The sequence below is a fragment of the Silurus meridionalis genome, chromosome 25 (assembly GCF_014805685.1).
Source record: "Silurus meridionalis isolate SWU-2019-XX chromosome 25, ASM1480568v1, whole genome shotgun sequence".
Lineage (NCBI taxonomy): Eukaryota > Metazoa > Chordata > Actinopteri > Siluriformes > Siluridae > Silurus > Silurus meridionalis.
The window spans coordinates 15,371,401-15,389,472 of record NC_060908.1 but is presented as its reverse complement, the minus strand read 5'-3'; the positions used below and the strand labels follow the sequence as shown (position 1 = coordinate 15,389,472).

General features: G+C 35.2%; 2 protein-coding genes across 8 annotated transcripts; both read left to right on the top strand.

Moving 5' to 3' along the window:
- Positions 1–123: 123 nt before the first annotated feature.
- On the top strand, positions 124–13,315 carry LOC124379282 (butyrophilin-like protein 1). 5 transcript variants are annotated; one of them, XM_046839534.1, is made up of 7 exons: positions 124–316; positions 480–530; positions 678–998; positions 1,442–1,455; positions 2,678–2,693; positions 11,833–11,837; positions 13,139–13,315. In XM_046839534.1, exons 2-7 carry the CDS (start codon positions 512–514, stop codon positions 13,166–13,168), a joined length of 405 nt encoding a protein of 134 aa, XP_046695490.1. In that variant the 5' UTR covers positions 124–316; positions 480–511; the 3' UTR covers positions 13,169–13,315. The 5 variants fall into 5 exon arrangements, with proteins under 5 accessions (XP_046695490.1, XP_046695493.1, XP_046695491.1 ...); XM_046839537.1 differs by lacking the exons at positions 11,833–11,837; positions 13,139–13,315 and adding exons at positions 7,470–7,474; positions 9,429–9,683; XM_046839535.1 differs by lacking the exons at positions 2,678–2,693; positions 13,139–13,315 and adding an exon at positions 4,940–4,955 and having other exon boundaries at positions 11,833–12,112.
- Positions 13,316–13,549: 234 nt separating this feature from the next.
- LOC124379239 (interaptin-like) lies at positions 13,550–18,040 on the top strand. Of its 3 annotated transcripts, XM_046839471.1 has the most exons (5): positions 13,550–14,389; positions 15,177–15,192; positions 15,557–15,591; positions 16,042–16,102; positions 16,731–18,040. In XM_046839471.1, the coding sequence occupies exons 4-5, from the start codon at positions 16,078–16,080 to the stop codon at positions 18,038–18,040; spliced, it is 1,335 nt and encodes a 444-aa protein (XP_046695427.1). In that variant the 5' UTR covers positions 13,550–14,389; positions 15,177–15,192; positions 15,557–15,591; positions 16,042–16,077. The 3 variants fall into 3 exon arrangements, with proteins under 3 accessions (XP_046695427.1, XP_046695426.1, XP_046695425.1); XM_046839470.1 differs by lacking the exon at positions 13,550–14,389 and having other exon boundaries at positions 14,466–15,192; XM_046839469.1 differs by lacking the exons at positions 13,550–14,389; positions 15,177–15,192 and having other exon boundaries at positions 15,389–15,591.
- Positions 18,041–18,072: the final 32 nt, after the last annotated feature.

Sequence of the window (18,072 nt, the reverse complement as noted above, 5' to 3'; positions counted from 1 at the left end):
CATAAATGTGTGAATATAATGTAAGGCTGAGTAAAGGGGCGTGGTTATCAGAGGTAAAGGGGCGGGGCTCTGTGACTCAGGTCTCTGTAATGAAGATGAAAGTGAAAGTAATTTTCACTCGGAAACAGAGACTCTGCTCCTTTACACTTCCTGCTGTAACTCACTATAACAGGAGCAATTTATGTGTTTGTGTACAGGAAACATTTTATACACAGTGTTTAATCTGTAATGCGGTAAATAGTGAATATGAGGAGCAGTGAAATGTGGACACACTTCAGCTAAAGCAGCTGAGATGTTTATATGAAGAACAGAAAAGGTAAGAGGAGTTAGCATCATGCTAAAGTACATGTTACTCACCGAACTCAATACCCTGTAACACCAATCCTCCAAAATACACTGTGGAATTGTGCTTTCTAATCATGGCTTTGTGTGAGTTAAGTTGTGTAGAAGGATGATTCTCTCTTTCTGTGTGTGTTTAGGAGTTTATTAGTTTCTACAGAAAGAGATAAAGATGGCCGCTGCAGCAAGCAGTAAGTTACATTTCCAGGGATACATTTATTCAAATTGTCGATTTATTAATTTATTTACCAATGTATTTATTGTGGAGTTATCTAATATATGTGTGTGTGTGTGTGTGTGTGTGTGTGTGTGTGTGTGTGTGTGTGTTTCCTACACAGATGAGTTTAAACTCATTGGTCCCGGTGATAGAGAGAAGTATAATCCTTCTGCTGTCACTCTCTCATGTCGTCTGTCTCCTGAAATCAGTGCTGTTAACATGGAGATCCGGTGGTTTAAGGAGACAGACTGTGTTTGTGTCTATAAGAACAGACAGGTGACAGAGGGGAGAGGATACGAGGGCAGAGTGAATCTGTTCACTCAGGAGTTGGAGAGAGGAAACGTCTCCTTACAGCTGAGAGACTGTAAAAGTTCAGATAGAGGAAATTATCTGTGTCAGGTCACTGATGGAGACAGAACAGAGGAGATTACAGTACAGATGAGTAAGTGTTCCTGAACTCCACACTGCATAAACTCAACATCATCATCTGTGCTTCTCATCTCAGTACATGAAACACACACTCAGTATTCAGTATGAGGTTCAGTAAACTGGCTGCTAATGTGGAGTGAAGTTCATTTTAGTCTCATAAACAGAAACTGTGTTTTTCACTCTGATACACACCTGCACAAGAACCTAAAAGCAGCAGCTTGTACAAATATATATTAAAGAGAAATTTATAATTTTATGTAATCTATTAATTTAATAAACTAAGTATTTATTTTTTTAATATAAACTATTTTTTGAACATAAAAAATTGTAGCTGAACATCTTTGTAGTAAAAACACAGAGTGAAGATTGTTGTGCAGCTTTTCTGAGTGTAAATCATAAGTTTTTCTCTTTGTATTGTATCTAACATTACATTTCTCTCTCTGTTGTTCTCCACAGGGATTTCAGAATCGGTAAGTAAATAAATCGACTTCACACTAATGTTAAAAACTGATATTTTATAAACTTATCACATATATTACATTTTAATCCAGTGATCAAATAGAAAGATAAAAAGTATTTTCAGATCATGTTTACGTGAAGGAATCTGATCAGTAAATGAGATTCCACTTCCATCAGTCAGCTTCTTTCCCACAATGCACCTGTGTGTATCCCCACTGTACTGCAATAATGTAGCAGAGATGTTTACCATGTCGAGTAAAAGACACAACATACATGTAACATATAACACACACCACTGACACACTCCATCACAATCTCTTTCATCTTATACACTTTTATTCACATCTTATAGATTTGTGAAAATACTACAGTCTTCAGTTTTCTTCCTGAAATGAACAGAAACATCACATTTACTGTCACTTCACAATAAACATAAATCGTAGCTGTAACAGGTTTCAGTGTTTGTAGACAGAATAATTACCATCATTTACTCTGAATAACAATCACACCATATTCTGTAAAAGTATTGAAGAGTCGACTCGGTTTAGCATTTAGCATCTTTAAGCTAACAGTAGTAATTCATGTAAATACACACAGTATAAAGAACCTGACTGAACTGGGAACAGAAGTCTTTACCTTCATTTATAAATCTTCTATAATAGGAGAGAGGGATTCAGGAGTGAAAGAGAGAAAAACAGAACGAGATCACGCGTCTTCCCAAGTCTACTGCGACATCATATGCTGTCGTACCCAATATATAGACGAGGCAGCAGCAAAGCACATCATTCTGTTACCTGTTCAGTTTTTACACTGATAAATGTCTGTGTTTTTAATGAAAGAAATCTGATCTTCTGTCTATTCCTTTCTGTACTACAATAACACACAGATCTATTACAGAATATTTAAGTCTAGATGTAAAATACACAGGGGGAAATGCACATATACTGACATACTGTATATTGGTAATTACATGCAAATATCAGAAACTAAAATTTTCAATAAATCACAAGATATTTGTGTTCTTAAGGGTAACTAGCGGTATATTAGCACAATGCTACATTCTACAGATTTACTGTGTGTGATGACTGATTGTTGTGTAGTTTTCCTCTATTTTTTTAAGACACACATCCGTTGTGTTTTAACCAGAGTAACAGTTACTTTCCCTTTTTCACATGAAACAATTCACATTTATAATCATTCATCACATCGCCTCTGTTTTATTTACTTTCACAGGAGGAGATGATGAGACGTGAGTATAAGAGACTTTTCTCTGATAGTGATGTCTTGATGCTGCATGAATAATAGATGTATTGTGCAGATGAAATAGATTACACTGTGCTGTGTGTTCAGACTGCAATAGCACATAGATATATGAGCATCATGAGCATAGTGTAGTAACACAACAGACTGTGATCACTGACAGAACATTCATCATGCTGTTGTCTAGTTTATCATTAGTGTTATAGTAATGACACTAAAACACTGAGAACCAAAACAACACACAATGATCACTAATATTGTGCAGCTGGTTTGTTCTGTAGACTGTGTGCTGTGTGTGAATGAACACAGTCAGAATGAACACAGTTACACTGCCACATCCAATCAGACAGAGCTACAGTGTGAGCTAACAGCTAACGCTAACTAAAACACAAGCTCTTGTTGAAAGTGAGATGTTTTGCTCTTTTACTTTGTGCTCAGTAACTGTTACAGTCACACTGATGACAAATCAACTCCAATATACGTATTTAACACAATGAAAATACAACATGTAGAACAATTCATCATAAACATTAGTGAAAGTGTGTAGAGTTCTGAGAGAAAGAATAAAAGTCCACCAGCATGAGCTCAGAGGTTTTATCCAATAGATAAACACACAGATACACTTCAAGAACAAAGGAGCAGATTACAGTTAGATAAAAAGTAGATGATGGACAGATGAGACAAAGACTAAGCTGTAGCAGAGTGATGAAAAGAGGAAAGTGTGAAGTAAAAGAAAACTGTTCATGATCCAAATCAAAGCAGCACTTCTGTGAAACATAGAGACATGGACATTTCTGGAAGACAGAAGAACTTGTGTTTATTTTTTCCAGATACAGATAGAAATGTGATTCAAATATGGTGCTGCTCAGCATTTTCACTTCATATGGAGTGTTTTATTCAACAGCTGATCACAGATTTGTGTTACTGCACTGAGAAAAAACACTTCATCAAGTATTTTATTATTTACATATAAACTATTTATAATGATTCACTGTCTGTTATTATATTTTATAAAAATTGTAGCTGAACATCTTTGTAGTGAAAACACAGAGTGAAGATTGTTGAGCAGCTTTTCTGAGTGTAAATCATAAGTTTTTCTCTTTGTATTGTATCTAACATTACATTTCTCTCTCTGTTGTTCTACACGACATCTTCAGTATGGGTAAGTAAATAAATCTTCAGCTTCTTTCCCACAATGCACCTGTGTGTAACCCCACTGCACTGCAATAATGTAGCAGAGACGTTTACCATGTCAAGTAAAAGACACAACAAACATGTAACATATAACACACACCACTAACACACTCCATCACAATCTCTCTCATCTTATACACTTTTATTCACATCTTATAGATTTGTGAAAATACTACAGCCTTCAGTTTTCCTTCCTGAGTTGAACAGTAACATCACATTTACTGTCACTTCACAATAAACATAAATCGAAGCTGTAACAGGTTTCAGTGTTTGTAGACAGAATAATTACCATCATTTACTCTGAATAACAATCACACCATATTCTGTAAACGTATTGAAGAGTCGACTCGGTTTAGCATTTAGCATCTTTAAGCTAACAGTAGTAATCCATGTAAATACACACAGTATAAAGATCCTGACTGACCTGAGAACAGAAGTCTTTACCTTCATTTATAAATCTTCTATAATAGGAGAGAGGGATTCAGGAGTGAAAGAGAGAAAAACAGAACGAGATCACGCGTCTTCCCATGTCTACTGCGACATCATATGCTGTCGTACCCAATATATAGACGAGGCAGCAGCAAAGCACATCATTCTGTTACCTGTTCAGTTTTTACACTGATAAATGTCTGTGTTTTTAATGAAAGAAATCTGATCTTCTGTCTATTCCTTTCTGTACTACAATAACACACAGATCTATTACAGAATATTTAAGTCTAGATGTAAAATACACAGGGGGAAATGCACATATACTGACATACTGTATATTGGTAATTACATGCAAATATCAGAAACTAAAATTTTCAATAAATCACAAGATATTTGTGTTCTTAAGGGTAACTAGCGGTATATTAGCACAATGCTACATTCTACAGATTTACTGTGTGTGATGACTGATTGTTGTGTAGTTTTCCTCTATTTTTAAGACACACATCCGTTGTGTTTTAACCAGAGTAACAGTTACTTTCCCTTTTTCACATGAAACAATTCACATTTATAATCATTCATCACATCGTCTCTCTGTTTTATTTACTTTCACAGGAGGAGATGATGAGACGTGAGTATAAGAGACTTTTCTCTGATAGTGATGTCTTGATGCTGCATGAATAATAGATGTATTGTGCAGATGAAATAGATTACACTGTGCTGTGTGTTCAGACTGCAATAGCACATAGATATATGAGCATCATGAGCATAGTGTAGTAACACAACAGACTGTGATCACTGACAGAACATTCATCATGCTGTTGTCTAGTTTATCATTAGTGTTATAGTAATGACACTAAAACACTGAGAACCAAAACAACACACAATGATCACTAATATTGTGCAGCTGGTTTGTTCTGTAGACTGTGTGCTGTGTGAATGAACACAGTCAGAATGAACACAGTTACACTGCCACATCCAATCAGACAGAGCTACAGTGTGAGCTAACAGCTAACGCTAACTAAAACACAAGCTCTTGTTGAAAGTGAGATGTTTTGCTCTTTTACTTTGTGCTCAGTAACTGTTACAGTCACACTGATGACAAATCAACTCCAATATACGTATTTAACACAATGAAAATACAACATGTAGAACAATTCATCATAAACATTAGTGAAAGTGTGTAGAGTTCTGAGAGAAAGAATAAAAGTCCACCAGCATGAGCTCAGAGGTTTTATCCAATAGATAAACACACAGATACACTTCAAGAACAAAGGAGCAGATTACAGTTAGATAAAAAGTAGATGATGGACAGATGAGACAAAGACTAAGCTGTAGCAGAGTGATGAAAAGAGGAAAGTGTGAAGTAAAAGAAAACTGTTCATGATCCAAATCAAAGCAGCACTTCTGTGAAACATAGAGACATGGACATTTCTGGAAGACAGAAGAACTTGTGTTTATTTTTTCCAGATACAGATAGAAATGTGATTCAAATATGGTGCTGCTCAGCATTTTCACTTCATATGGAGTGTTTTATTCAACAGCTGATCACAGATTTGTGTTACTGCACTGAGAAAAAACACTTCATCAAGTATTTTATTATTTACATATAAACTATTTATAATGATTCACTGTCTGTTATTATATTTTATAAAAATTGTAGCTGAACATCTTTGTAGTGAAAACACAGAGTGAAGATTGTTGAGCAGCTTTTCTGAGTGTAAATCATAAGTTTTCTCTTTGTATTGTATCTAACATTACATTTCTCTCTCTGTTGTTCTACACGACATCTTCAGTATGGGTAAGTAAATAAATCTTCAGCTTCTTTCCCACAATGCACCTGTGTGTAACCCCACTGCACTGCAATAATGTAGCAGAGACGTTTACCATGTCAAGTAAAAGACACAACAAACATGTAACATATAACACACACCACTAACACACTCCATCACAATCTCTCTCATCTTATACACTTTTATTCACATCTTATAGATTTGTGAAAATACTACAGCCTTCAGTTTTCCTTCCTGAGTTGAACAGTAACATCACATTTACTGTCACTTCACAATAAACATAAATCGAAGCTGTAACAGGTTTCAGTGTTTGTAGACAGAATAATTACCATCATTTACTCTGAATAACAATCACACCATATTCTGTAAACGTATTGAAGAGTCGACTCGGTTTAGCATTTAGCATCTTTAAGCTAACAGTAGTAATCCATGTAAATACACACAGTATAAAGATCCTGACTGACCTGAGAACAGAAGTCTTTACCTTCATTTATAAATCTTCTATAATAGGAGAGAGGGATTCAGGAGTGAAAGAGAGAAAAACAGAACGAGATCACGCGTCTTCCCATGTCTACTGCGACATCATATGCTGTCGTACCCAATATATAGACGAGGCAGCAGCAAAGCACATCATTCTGTTACCTGTTCAGTTTTTACACTGATAAATGTCTGTGTTTTTAATGAAAGAAATCTGATCTTCTGTCTATTCCTTTCTGTTCTACAATAACACACAGATCTGTTACAAAATATTTAAGTCTAGATGTACAGTGGAACCCACTTATCTCGACCTTGGTTAATTTGCCAACCCTATTAAGTCGATGTTTGAAGTGAAACCGCCAAATTCTCACTTTGTCTTAGCATTTTTTAATGGTTTTGTCGATTTATTTATGTCGCCGAACCCTAATACCTCAAGCACAAGGGGGGCAAATTTGCCACCTAACGTCGGTTATCTCGATCGGCACTGTGCAGCCGCACAAGAACTCGCGAATGTGGCGGAAAAATTCAGCCTTACAGATGCTACAGTTGTAGGATACTTTTCAGAGCTGTGTGTCACAGTGAAATGACTCGAGAATTTAATTTTGACACTGGTTAGCTTTTTGTAAAAACGAACTACACCCCGCACGTATTTAGTGATTTTGTGAGCGATCTTTGTGTTTATAATGTTGGAGAATATAATAAAGGTTTGTTTTGAGAATTAACGGCAGTTTGTATTGTATACTGGTGAATCTCTGCTGTTAGTTGGTGCACATATGCCTTTTGTTGTTAAATGTTATTTGATGAACGGGAGGCGAAAGCGGCGCTCGGTAGAAGCACGGCGCTGAACAGCACACGGGAGAACGTGGGATGAGCAGCAAAAGCATAGAATTAACAACGGCAGGATCGCGGGGAATCCGGGATGCGCTTTGGTACGAAAAGCGCAGCCGTTGAGAGAGTGCCGGTGGGAAGGCACGTACTGGGATACGCATGCGCGATAACAACGACCGCCATGAACCAACATATACCAACAATAACGGATGGTGAGAGTGTGGAAGTGAGGGGTGTAAATAGGAGCTGGTGATGATGATAAACGAGCCCCAGGTGTGCGCAATTGAAGCCGGGAGCTTCAGAGAAAGCAGCCGAGAAAGCACCTATTACGCCGAAGGGGGCGTGGCAGGTGGATTCCTGACAGTTAACAAACATGTATGTACATTTTTATAGCATGCCTTCATCAAACAAATTGCGGCAATGCTGTTGTGTAAAAAAACCTTCAAAAACACGTGCATGCACATTCTCATTTATTAACGCACATCATGTACATAAAGAAATTTCAAGCACGTTAATATATTGCCGCCATATTGGTTTTCGTTTATCTCGATCATCGGTTATCTCTATGCTTTTTGGCAACCCCCTAGGCCTTCGACATAACCAGGTTCCACTGTAACTAGCGGTATATTAGCACAATGCTACATTCTACAGATTTACTGTGTGTGAAGACTGATTGTTGTGTAGTTTTCCTCTATTTTTTTAAGACACACATCAGCTGTGTTTTAACCAGAGTAACAGTTAATTTCCCATTTTCACATGAAACAATTCACATTTATAATCATTCATCACATCGTCTCTCTGTTTTATTTACTTTTACAGGAGAAGATAAGACGTGAGTATAAGAGACTTTTCTCTGATAGTGATGTCTTGATGTTGCATGAATAATAGATGTATTGTGCAGATGAAATAGATTACACTGTGCTGTGTGTTCAGACTGCAATAGCACCTAGATATATGAGCATCATGAGCATAGTGTAGTAACACAACAGACTGTGATCACTGACAGAACATTCATCATGCTGTTGTCTAGTTTATCATTAGTGTTATAGTAATGACACTAAAACACTGAGAACCAAAACAACACACAATGATCACTAATATTGTGCAGCTGGTTTGTTCTGTAGACTGTGTGCTGTGTGTGAATGAACACAGTCAGAATGAACACAGTTACACTGCCACATCCAATCAGACAGAGCTACAGTGTGAACTAACAGCTAACGCTAACTAAAACACAAGCTCTTGTTAAAAGTGAGACGTTTTGCTCTTTTACTTTGTTCTCAGTAACTGTTACAGTCACACTGATGACAAATCAACTCCAATATACGTATTTGACACAATGAAAATACAACATGTAGAACAATTCATCATAAACATTAGTGAAAGTGTGTAGAGTTCTGAGAGAAAGAATAAAAGTCCACCAGCATGAGCTCAGAGGTTTTATCCAATAGATAAACACACAGATACACTTCAAGAACAAATGAGCAGATTACAGTTAGATAAAAAGTAGATGATGGACAGATGAGACTAAGACTAAGCTGTAGCAGAGTGATGAAAAGAGGAAAGTGTGAAGTAAAAAGAAAACTGTTCATGATCCAAATCAAAGCAGCACTTCTGTGAAACATAGAGACATGGACATTTCTGGAAGACAGAAGATCTTGTGTTTATTTTTCCCAGATACAAATAGAAATGTGATTTAAATATGGTGCTGCTCAGCATTTTCACTTCATATGGAGTGTTTTATTCAACAGCTGATCACAGATTTGTGTTACTGCACTGAGAAAAAACACTCCATCAAGTATTTCATTATTTACATATAAACTATTTATAATGATTCACTGTCTGTTATTATATTTTATAAAAATTGTAGCTGAACATCTTTGTAGTAAAAACACAGAGTGAAGATTGTTGAGCAGCTTTTCTGAGTGTAAATCATAAGTTTTTCTCTTTGTATTGTATCTAACATTACATTTCTCTCTCTGTTGTTCTACACGACATCTTCAGTACCGGTAAGTAAATAAATCGACTTCACACTAATGTTAAAAACTGATATTTTATAAACTTATCACATATATTACATTTTAATCCAGTGATCGAATAGAAAGATAAAAAGTATTTTCAGATCATGTTTACGTGAAGGAATCTGATCAGTAAATGAGATTCCACTTCCATCAGTCAGCTTCTTTCCCACAATGCACCTGTGTGTATCCCCACTGTACTGCAATAATGTAGCAGAGACGTTTACCATGTTGACTAAAAGACACAACAAACATGTAACATATAACACACACCACTGACACACTCCATCACAATCTCTTTCATCTTATACACTTTTATTCACATCTTATATATTTGTGAAAATACTACAGTCTTCAGTTTTCTTCCTGAAATGAACAGAAACATCACATTTACTGTCACTTCACAATAAACATAAATCGAAGCTGTAACAGGTTTCAGTGTTTGTAGACAGAATAATTACCATCATTTACTCTGAATTACAATCACACTATATTCTGTAAAAGTATTGAAGAGTCGACTCGGTTTAGCATTTAGCATCTTTAAGCTAACAGTAGTAATCCATGTAAATACACACAGTATAAAGAACCTGACTGAACTGAGAACAGAAGTCTTTACCTTCATTTATAAATCTTCTATAATAGGAGAGAGGGATTCAGGAGTGAAAGAGAGAAAAACAGAACGAGATCACGCGTCTTCCCAAGTCTACTGCGACATCATATGCTGTCGTACCCAATATATAGACGAGGCAGCAGCAAAGCACATCATTCTGTTACCTGTTCAGTTTTTACACTGATAAATGTCTGTGTTTTTAATGAAAGAAATCTGATCTTCTGTCTATTCCTTTCTGTACTACAATAACACACAGATCTATTACAGAATATTTAAGTCTATATGTAAAATACACAGGGGGAAATGCACATATACTGACATACTGTATATTGGTAATTACATGCAAATATCAGAAACTAATATTTTTAATAAATCACAAGATATTTGTGTTCTTAAGGGTAACTAGCGGTATATCAGCACAATGCTACATTCTACAGATTTACTGTGTGTGATGACTGATTGTTGTGTAGTTTTCCTCTTTTTTATTAAGACACATCAGCTGTGTTTTAACCAGAGTAACAGTTACTTTCCCTTTTTCACATGAAACAATTCACATTTATAATCATTTATCAAATCTTCTCTCTGTTTTATTTACTTTCACAGGAGGAGATGAGACGTGAGTAAAGAAGAATTTTCTCTGATAGTGATGTCTTGATGCTGCATGAATAATAGATGTATTGTGCAGATGAAATAGATTAGACTGTGCTGTGTGTTCAGACTGCAATAGCACCTAGATATATGAGCATCATGAGCATAGTGTAGGAACACAACAGACTGTGATCACTGACAGAACATTCATCATGCTGTTGTCTAGTTTATCATTAGTGTTATAGTAATGACACTAAAACACTGAGAACCAAAACAACACACAATGATCACTAATGTTGGGCAGCTGGTTTGTTCTGTAGACTGTGTGCTGTGTGTGAATGAACACAGTCAGAATGAACACAGTTACACTGCCACATCCAATCAGACAGAGCTACAGTGTGAGCTAACAGCTAACGCTAACTAAAACACAAGCTCGAGTTGAAAGTGAGACGTTTTGCTCTTTTACTTTGTACTCAGTAACTGTTACAGTCACACTGATGACAAATCAACTCCAATATACGTATTTGACACAATGAAAATACAACATGTAGAACAATTCATCATAAACATTAGTGAAAGTGTGTAGAGTTCTGAGAGAAAGAATAAAAGTCCACCAGCATGAGCTCAGAGGTTTTATCCAATAGATAAACACACAGATACACTTCAAGAACAAAGGAGCAGATTACAGTTAGATAAAAAGTAGATGATGGACAGATGAGACAAAGACTAAGCTGTAGCAGAGTGATGAAAAGAGGAAAGTGTGAAGTAAAAAGAAAACTGTTCATGATCCAAATCAAAGCAGCACTTCTGTGAAACATGAAGACATGGACATTTCTGGAAGACAGTATAACTTGTGTTTATTTTTCCCAGATACAGATAGAAATGTGATTTAAATATGGTGCTGCTCAGCATTTTCACTTCATATGCAGTGTTTTATTTAACAGCTGATCACAGATTTGTGTTACTGCACTGAGAAAAATCACTCCATCAAGTTTTTAATTATTTACATATAAACTATTTATAATAATTCACTGTCTGTTATTATATTTTATAAAAATTGTAGTTGAACATTTTTGTAGTGAAAACACAGAGTGAAGATTGTTGAGCAGCTTTTCTGAGTCTAAATCATAAGTTTTTCTCTTTGTATTGTATCTAACATTACATTTCTCTCTCTGTTGTTCTACACGACATCTTCAGATTTGGTAAGTAAATAAATCGACTTCACACTAATGTTAAAAACTGATATTTTATAAACTTATCACATTTATTACATTTTAATCCAGTGATCAAATAGAAAGATAAAAAGTATTTTCAGATCATGTTTACGTGAAGGAATCTGATCAGTAAATGAGATTCCACTTCCATCAGTCAGCTTCTTTCCCACAATGCACCTGTGTGTATCCCCACTGTACTGCAATAATGTAGCAGAGACGTTTACCATGTCGAGTAAAAGACACAACAAACATGTAACATATAACACACACCACTGACACACTCCATCACAATCTCTCTCATCTTATACACTTTTATTCACAAACTGCATCAGACTGACTTTTCTTTTCTTTTTTTTTTACAAATAAAAATTCTCTTGGTTTCTGCATCTACATAATTTGTGGTCACTTTCACCCTCCTGCTTTTTCATTACATGAATATTAATAGTGCTGCAGTCGTTACTGAAACACTATATAATTACAATACATTTCAATATGCAGCTAGTAACTTATTTTGACATGTGAATAACATTAACACTCTCATACAGAGGAACTTTATATGATGTGATTTATATAACTAAACAGTGGAGGGTTAAAGTCACAGGTTCAGCAGTTTGGCAGTGATAGGATGTGAACTCCTAACCTTTTTATCAGAAGTCCAACATCATACAATCTGATCTACCACTTCTCTTTATCTGTTCCCAATAACATGAAGATATTCTCAAACACTAGTATAATTCAATTACATTTTAATTATTTCAAATTAAATAACTTGGATTGATTTAAATGCTCCTTAATATTTAACAATTAACATAAATTGTAGTTGTAACAGGTTTCAGTGCTTGAAGACAGAATAATTACCATCATTTACTCTGAATAACAATCACACCATATTCTGTAAAAGTATTGAAGAGTCGACTCGGTTTAGCATTTAGCATCTTTAAGCTAACAGTAGTAATCCATGTAAATACACACAGTATAAAGAACCTGACTGACCTGAGAACAGAAGTCTTTACCTTCATTTATAAATCTTCCATAATAGGAGAGAGGGATTCAGGAGTGAAAGAGAGAAAAACAGAACGAGATCACGCGTCTTCCCAAGTCTACTGCGACATCATATGCTGTCGTACCCAATATATAGACGAGGCAGCAGCAAAGCACATCATTCTGTTACCTGTTCAGTTTTTACACTGATAAATGTCTGTGTTTTTAATGAAAGGAATCTGATCTTCTGTCTATTCCTTTCTGTACTACAATAACACACAGATCTATTACACTATATTTAAGTCTAGATGTACAGTCGAACCCTTGGACATTTTTGAAGTGAAACCACCAAATTTTCACTTTGTGAGAGTGTGGAAGTGAGGGGTGTAAATAGGAGCTGGTGATGATGATAAACGAGCCCCAGGTGTGCGCGATTGAAGCCGGGAGCTTCAGAGAAAGCAGCCGAGAAAGCACCTATTACGCCGAAGGGGGCGTGGCAGGTGGATTCCTGACAGTTAACAAACATGTATGTACATTTTTATAGCATGCCTTCATCAAACAAATTGCGGCAATGCTGTTGTGTAAAAAAAACCTCCAAAAACACGTGCATGCACATTCTCATTTATAAACGCACATCATGTACATAAAGAAATTTCAAGCACGTTAATATATTGCCGCCATATTGGTTTTCGTTTATCTCGATCATTGGTTTTTCTCCATGCTTTTTGGCAACCCCCTAGGCCTTCGACATAACCAGGTTCCACTGTAACTAGCGGTATATTAGCACAATGCCACATTCTACAGATTTACTGTGTGTGATGACTGATTGTTGTGTAGTTTTCCTCTATTTTTTTAAGACATACATCAGCTGTGTTTTAATCAGAGTAACAGTTACTTTCCCTTTTTCACATGAAACAATTCACATTCATAATCATTCATCACATCTTCTCTCTGTTTTATTTACTTTCACAGGTGATAAGGAGAGGTGAGTATAAGAGAATTTTCTCTGATAGTGATGTATTGATGCTGCATGAATAATAAAATAATTGTGCAGATGAAATAGATTAGACTGTGCTGTGTGTTCAGACTGCAATAGCACATAGATATATGAGCATCATGAGCATAGTGTAGTAACACAACAGACTGTGATCACTGACAGAACATTCATCATGCTGTTGTCTAGTTTATCATTAGTGTTATAGTAATGACACTAAAACACTGAAAACCAAAACAACACACAATGATCACTTATATTGTGCTGCTCAGCATTTTCACTTCATATGGAGTGTTTTATGCAACAGCTGATCACAGATTTGTGTTACTGCACTGAGAAAAAACACTCCATCAAGTATTTCATTATTTACATATAAACTATTTATAATGATTCACTGTCTGTTATTATATTTTATAAAAATTGTAGCTGAACATCTTTGTAGTGAAAACACAGAGTGAAGATTGTTGAGCAGCTTTTCTGAGTGTAAATCATAAGTTTTTCTCTTTGTATTGTATCTAACATTACATTTCTCTCTCTGTTGTTCTACACGACATCTTCAGTACCGGTAAGTAAATAAATCGACTTCACACTAATGTTAAAAACTGATATTTTATAAACTTATCACATATATTACATTTTAATCCAGTAATCAAATAGAGAGATAAAAAGTATTTTCAGATCATGTTTACGTGAAGGAATCTGATCAGTAAGTGAGATTCCACTTCCATCAGTCAGCTTCTTTCCCACAATGCACCTGTGTGTAACCCCACTGTACTGCAATAATGTAGCAGAGACGTTTACCATGTCGAGTAAAAGACACAACAAACATGTAACATATAACACACACCACTGACACACTCCATCACACTCTCTCTCATCTTATACAGTTTATTTTCTCCTGCACTGATAATGAGCTTTAACTCAGTATGTGGAGATCTAAATTTACTAATAAATCATTAATGATCTCCACATAAAAGTTTATATAATTACACATTCTAATAACAGAATAATTTACTATTTGTTTAGAAATGATGGAATTAAAATATATAGAATTAAAAAGTTAATGTTTAATGTTTTTCTGGCTGCATGACTTTTCCCTCCACAGTTGTGTTTCTGTAACTTATAAATATCTCCAGTAGGAGCAGATGATTAACAGCACAGTGTAACAGAATGTTGTGTAGATTTACTGTGTGTGATGTTAATTTTAAAACCTTCATTATTTTACCTTTTTTTATGAAAAGTCACAAACTGTGTTATGATCAGATTAACACTTTTATTTTACATTTTATAATTAATTATTCCACTCTGTCATCATGTGCAAAACATTTACTGTTTATTATTCACACCTACAGGGTATAGAAGAACCAGGTGAGAAAGAGATTCATGAAAAGTTACTGTATTTAATCTGTGAATTATGATTTGTAGTTATGTGTTTACAAACACGTACCACTGAGTATCATGAGCATAGTGTAGTAACACAACAGACTGTGATCACTGACAGAACACACACACACACACACACACACACACACACACACACACACACACACACACACACACACACACACACACTCACATTTTTGTCAGAAAGAGGAGAGAAAGAAGCCCATAGAGGATAAACACAGACTTCTTGAGAACAGCTACAGTGTTTATAGAATGTTTATAACTAATAAAATAAAATTATTTTTTTTAAATAATTCATTTCTGTTGTATGTTTTTTTTTTATTCTCAGATCCTCCTCTAAGGAAGAATGTCTGTGTTTGTCAGGTGAGTATAAACTGTTATAAAACATGAAAATTAATTGTTATTCTTGTCTTTATTATTGTTATTATTATTGCTGTAAGTTTAAACACAGTGGGAATTCAAACAAATTAAAGGTTAAAGCAAATATTTTCAATAAACAAACAAACAACTACATAAAGAAATAAAAACACCTTCACCACATTGAAATCTTCTATTCTATTTAAAGTTTTATAGAAAAGGTTGAACATGTATTCAGTTTAAGTTAAAGATCAGGAACCCTACAATAACATAATGAATTTACATAAAAACATTTTTTCTTCAAATCTATGTGGCAAAATGAATGTGACCCCAAAATAAACACACACACACACACACACACACACACACACACACACACACACAGACAGTCATGTTTACATTACACTTTTTTTACATACAGTAAGGATTCATTTAATGTTTTATTAATTTCAACAGAGCGAGAGAGAATGGACAGAAGATGAGAGACTGAAAATGGAGAAATCTGCTCTACAGACTGGTGAGTATGGAAGGAGCTACAAAAGTAAACACACCTGTTAATTTTTGCATCCTGATGTACACAATAATGAGCTTGTTAACTTGCTTCATTCTTTATATTCTCTATAAATATATTTTTTAAAAATGATCTACAGTTATTTGTAACGATTGTCCGATAATGAATAATCAGAATATTGGTTGTGAAAAATTAATCAGTAATTGAGAATAAAACATATTAAGTATTTCTGTAATTAAATTCAGGTAATTCTGCTCAATAGTATCAAACAGCAGCTGTTAGAGATACAGATGAAGAGTCTGAAGCGCTCACACCCTCACACTCAGCTCTCGTGTTACAGGGACTCAGACGCAGAGGAAAATATTTGGGTGTCATAATGTTTAAAAACAACATACAATTCAGATCAAATATGTAGAATCCTAAAGTTACTCGAGAAAACACACGGCTGTGATTTTGCAGTGCTTGAATGTATTTTTTATTCTTTTATCATATTTCTTAGTGAAGGAAGTAACCCTTAAAATATTATACATTTTATTTTGCTTTACCTTTATTGTGTTTTACTTATTGCTATTTTCAGAGAAATAGTATTTATTCTACAACACCGTTAATCACAATTAAATACCTTTTTTTTCAGAATATAAAAAAGATGATGAAACTATTTATAGTGAATTTAAAACAAAAAACAGAAAACTGGAAGAAACTGAAGAAGAGCTAAAAAATACAAAGATGGAACTAGACAGCGTGTATAAATCACTGCAATATAAAGACAAACAGTTAGACAACTGTAAAGGACAAATAGAAAATAAAGATACCGAAGTGAAAAACAGAGAGAAAATCATCGAGGAGAAAGACGCACAACTCAAAGATACAAATACAACATTAGAGAAGACGACTAAAGATCTACAGAAGAAAGAAAGAGTTCTACATGAGAGAGATCAACAACTGAACCTGAAAGACACACAGATACAGGAGACACAAATACAAGTGGAGGAAATGGAGAAAAGACTTGTGGAGAAGGATGAAGACTTAAATGATCGAAATGAACAGCTGAAGGTTCTAAAAGAACAATTAGAGATGAATGAGAAAAGTCTTTCTGAGAGAGATGCAGTTTTAATGGAAACAAATGAAAAACTTCAAAATGCCACTGAACAGATTAAAGAGAAAAACACACAACTGGAGAACATGAACAAGATGCTGAGTGAGAAAGAAACCCAGCTGAAGAACACAGATAAAGAACTGGAAACCAGTCAAAATAACCTGGAGACGCTGGGACAAGAACTGAAGGACCTGAAGAGACATCAGGAAACTGAGTTAGCAGAAAAAAACAAACAACTTGAAGAGAAAGAGAGACTTCTCACAGAGAAAGAGACACAGCTATTGAAAAGAGACAAGCAGCTTCAGGAGAAAAGCAGAGATCTTTCAGCAAATACACAAACACTTCAGATAAAGGAGAAGATGCTGGAAGAGAAGGACACGCTGCTCAGAGAGGTGAAAGAAAAATTGGAAAAATCAGAGAGGCAACTGGAGAACATGGTGAAAGAACTGGAAACCAGTAAAAACAAACTACTGGAAACAGATAAACAGCTTCAAGAGAAAGACAGACTTGTGGATGAAAGTGTAAAAACACTGCAGATAAAAGAAGAGGCACTGAAAGAGAATGAGACGCTGCTCACAGAGACACAAACTGAACTGCACAAAATAATTAAGGAATTAGAAAAAAGCCATCGAGACACCGAGGAGAAAAACACACAACTGGAGGATATGAACAAACTGCTGAGTAAGAAAGAAACCCAGCTGAAAAACACAGATAAAGAACTGAAAACCAGTAACAATAAACTGGAGACACTGGAACAGGAGCTGCAGGACACAAAGAGACAATTACAGGAGACAATGATGGTACAGGGGCAACAGAAATCTGAGTTAGCAGAAAAACAAACATACTGAAGAGAAAGAGAGACTTCTAACTGAGAGAGACA

Excerpts from the sequence above, each read along its gene's own strand:
- LOC124379239 (XM_046839469.1), top strand. The coding sequence starts at position 15,481 with ATGTTTATAACTAATAAAATAAAATTATTTTTTTTAAATAATTCATTT. Across the intron at positions 15,592-16,041 it reads AGAATGTCTGTGTTTGTCAG|AGCGAGAGAGAATGGACAGA; the intron begins GTGAGTATAAAC and ends TAATTTCAACAG. Across the intron at positions 16,103-16,730 it reads GAAATCTGCTCTACAGACTG|AATATAAAAAAGATGATGAA; the intron begins GTGAGTATGGAA and ends CTTTTTTTTCAG.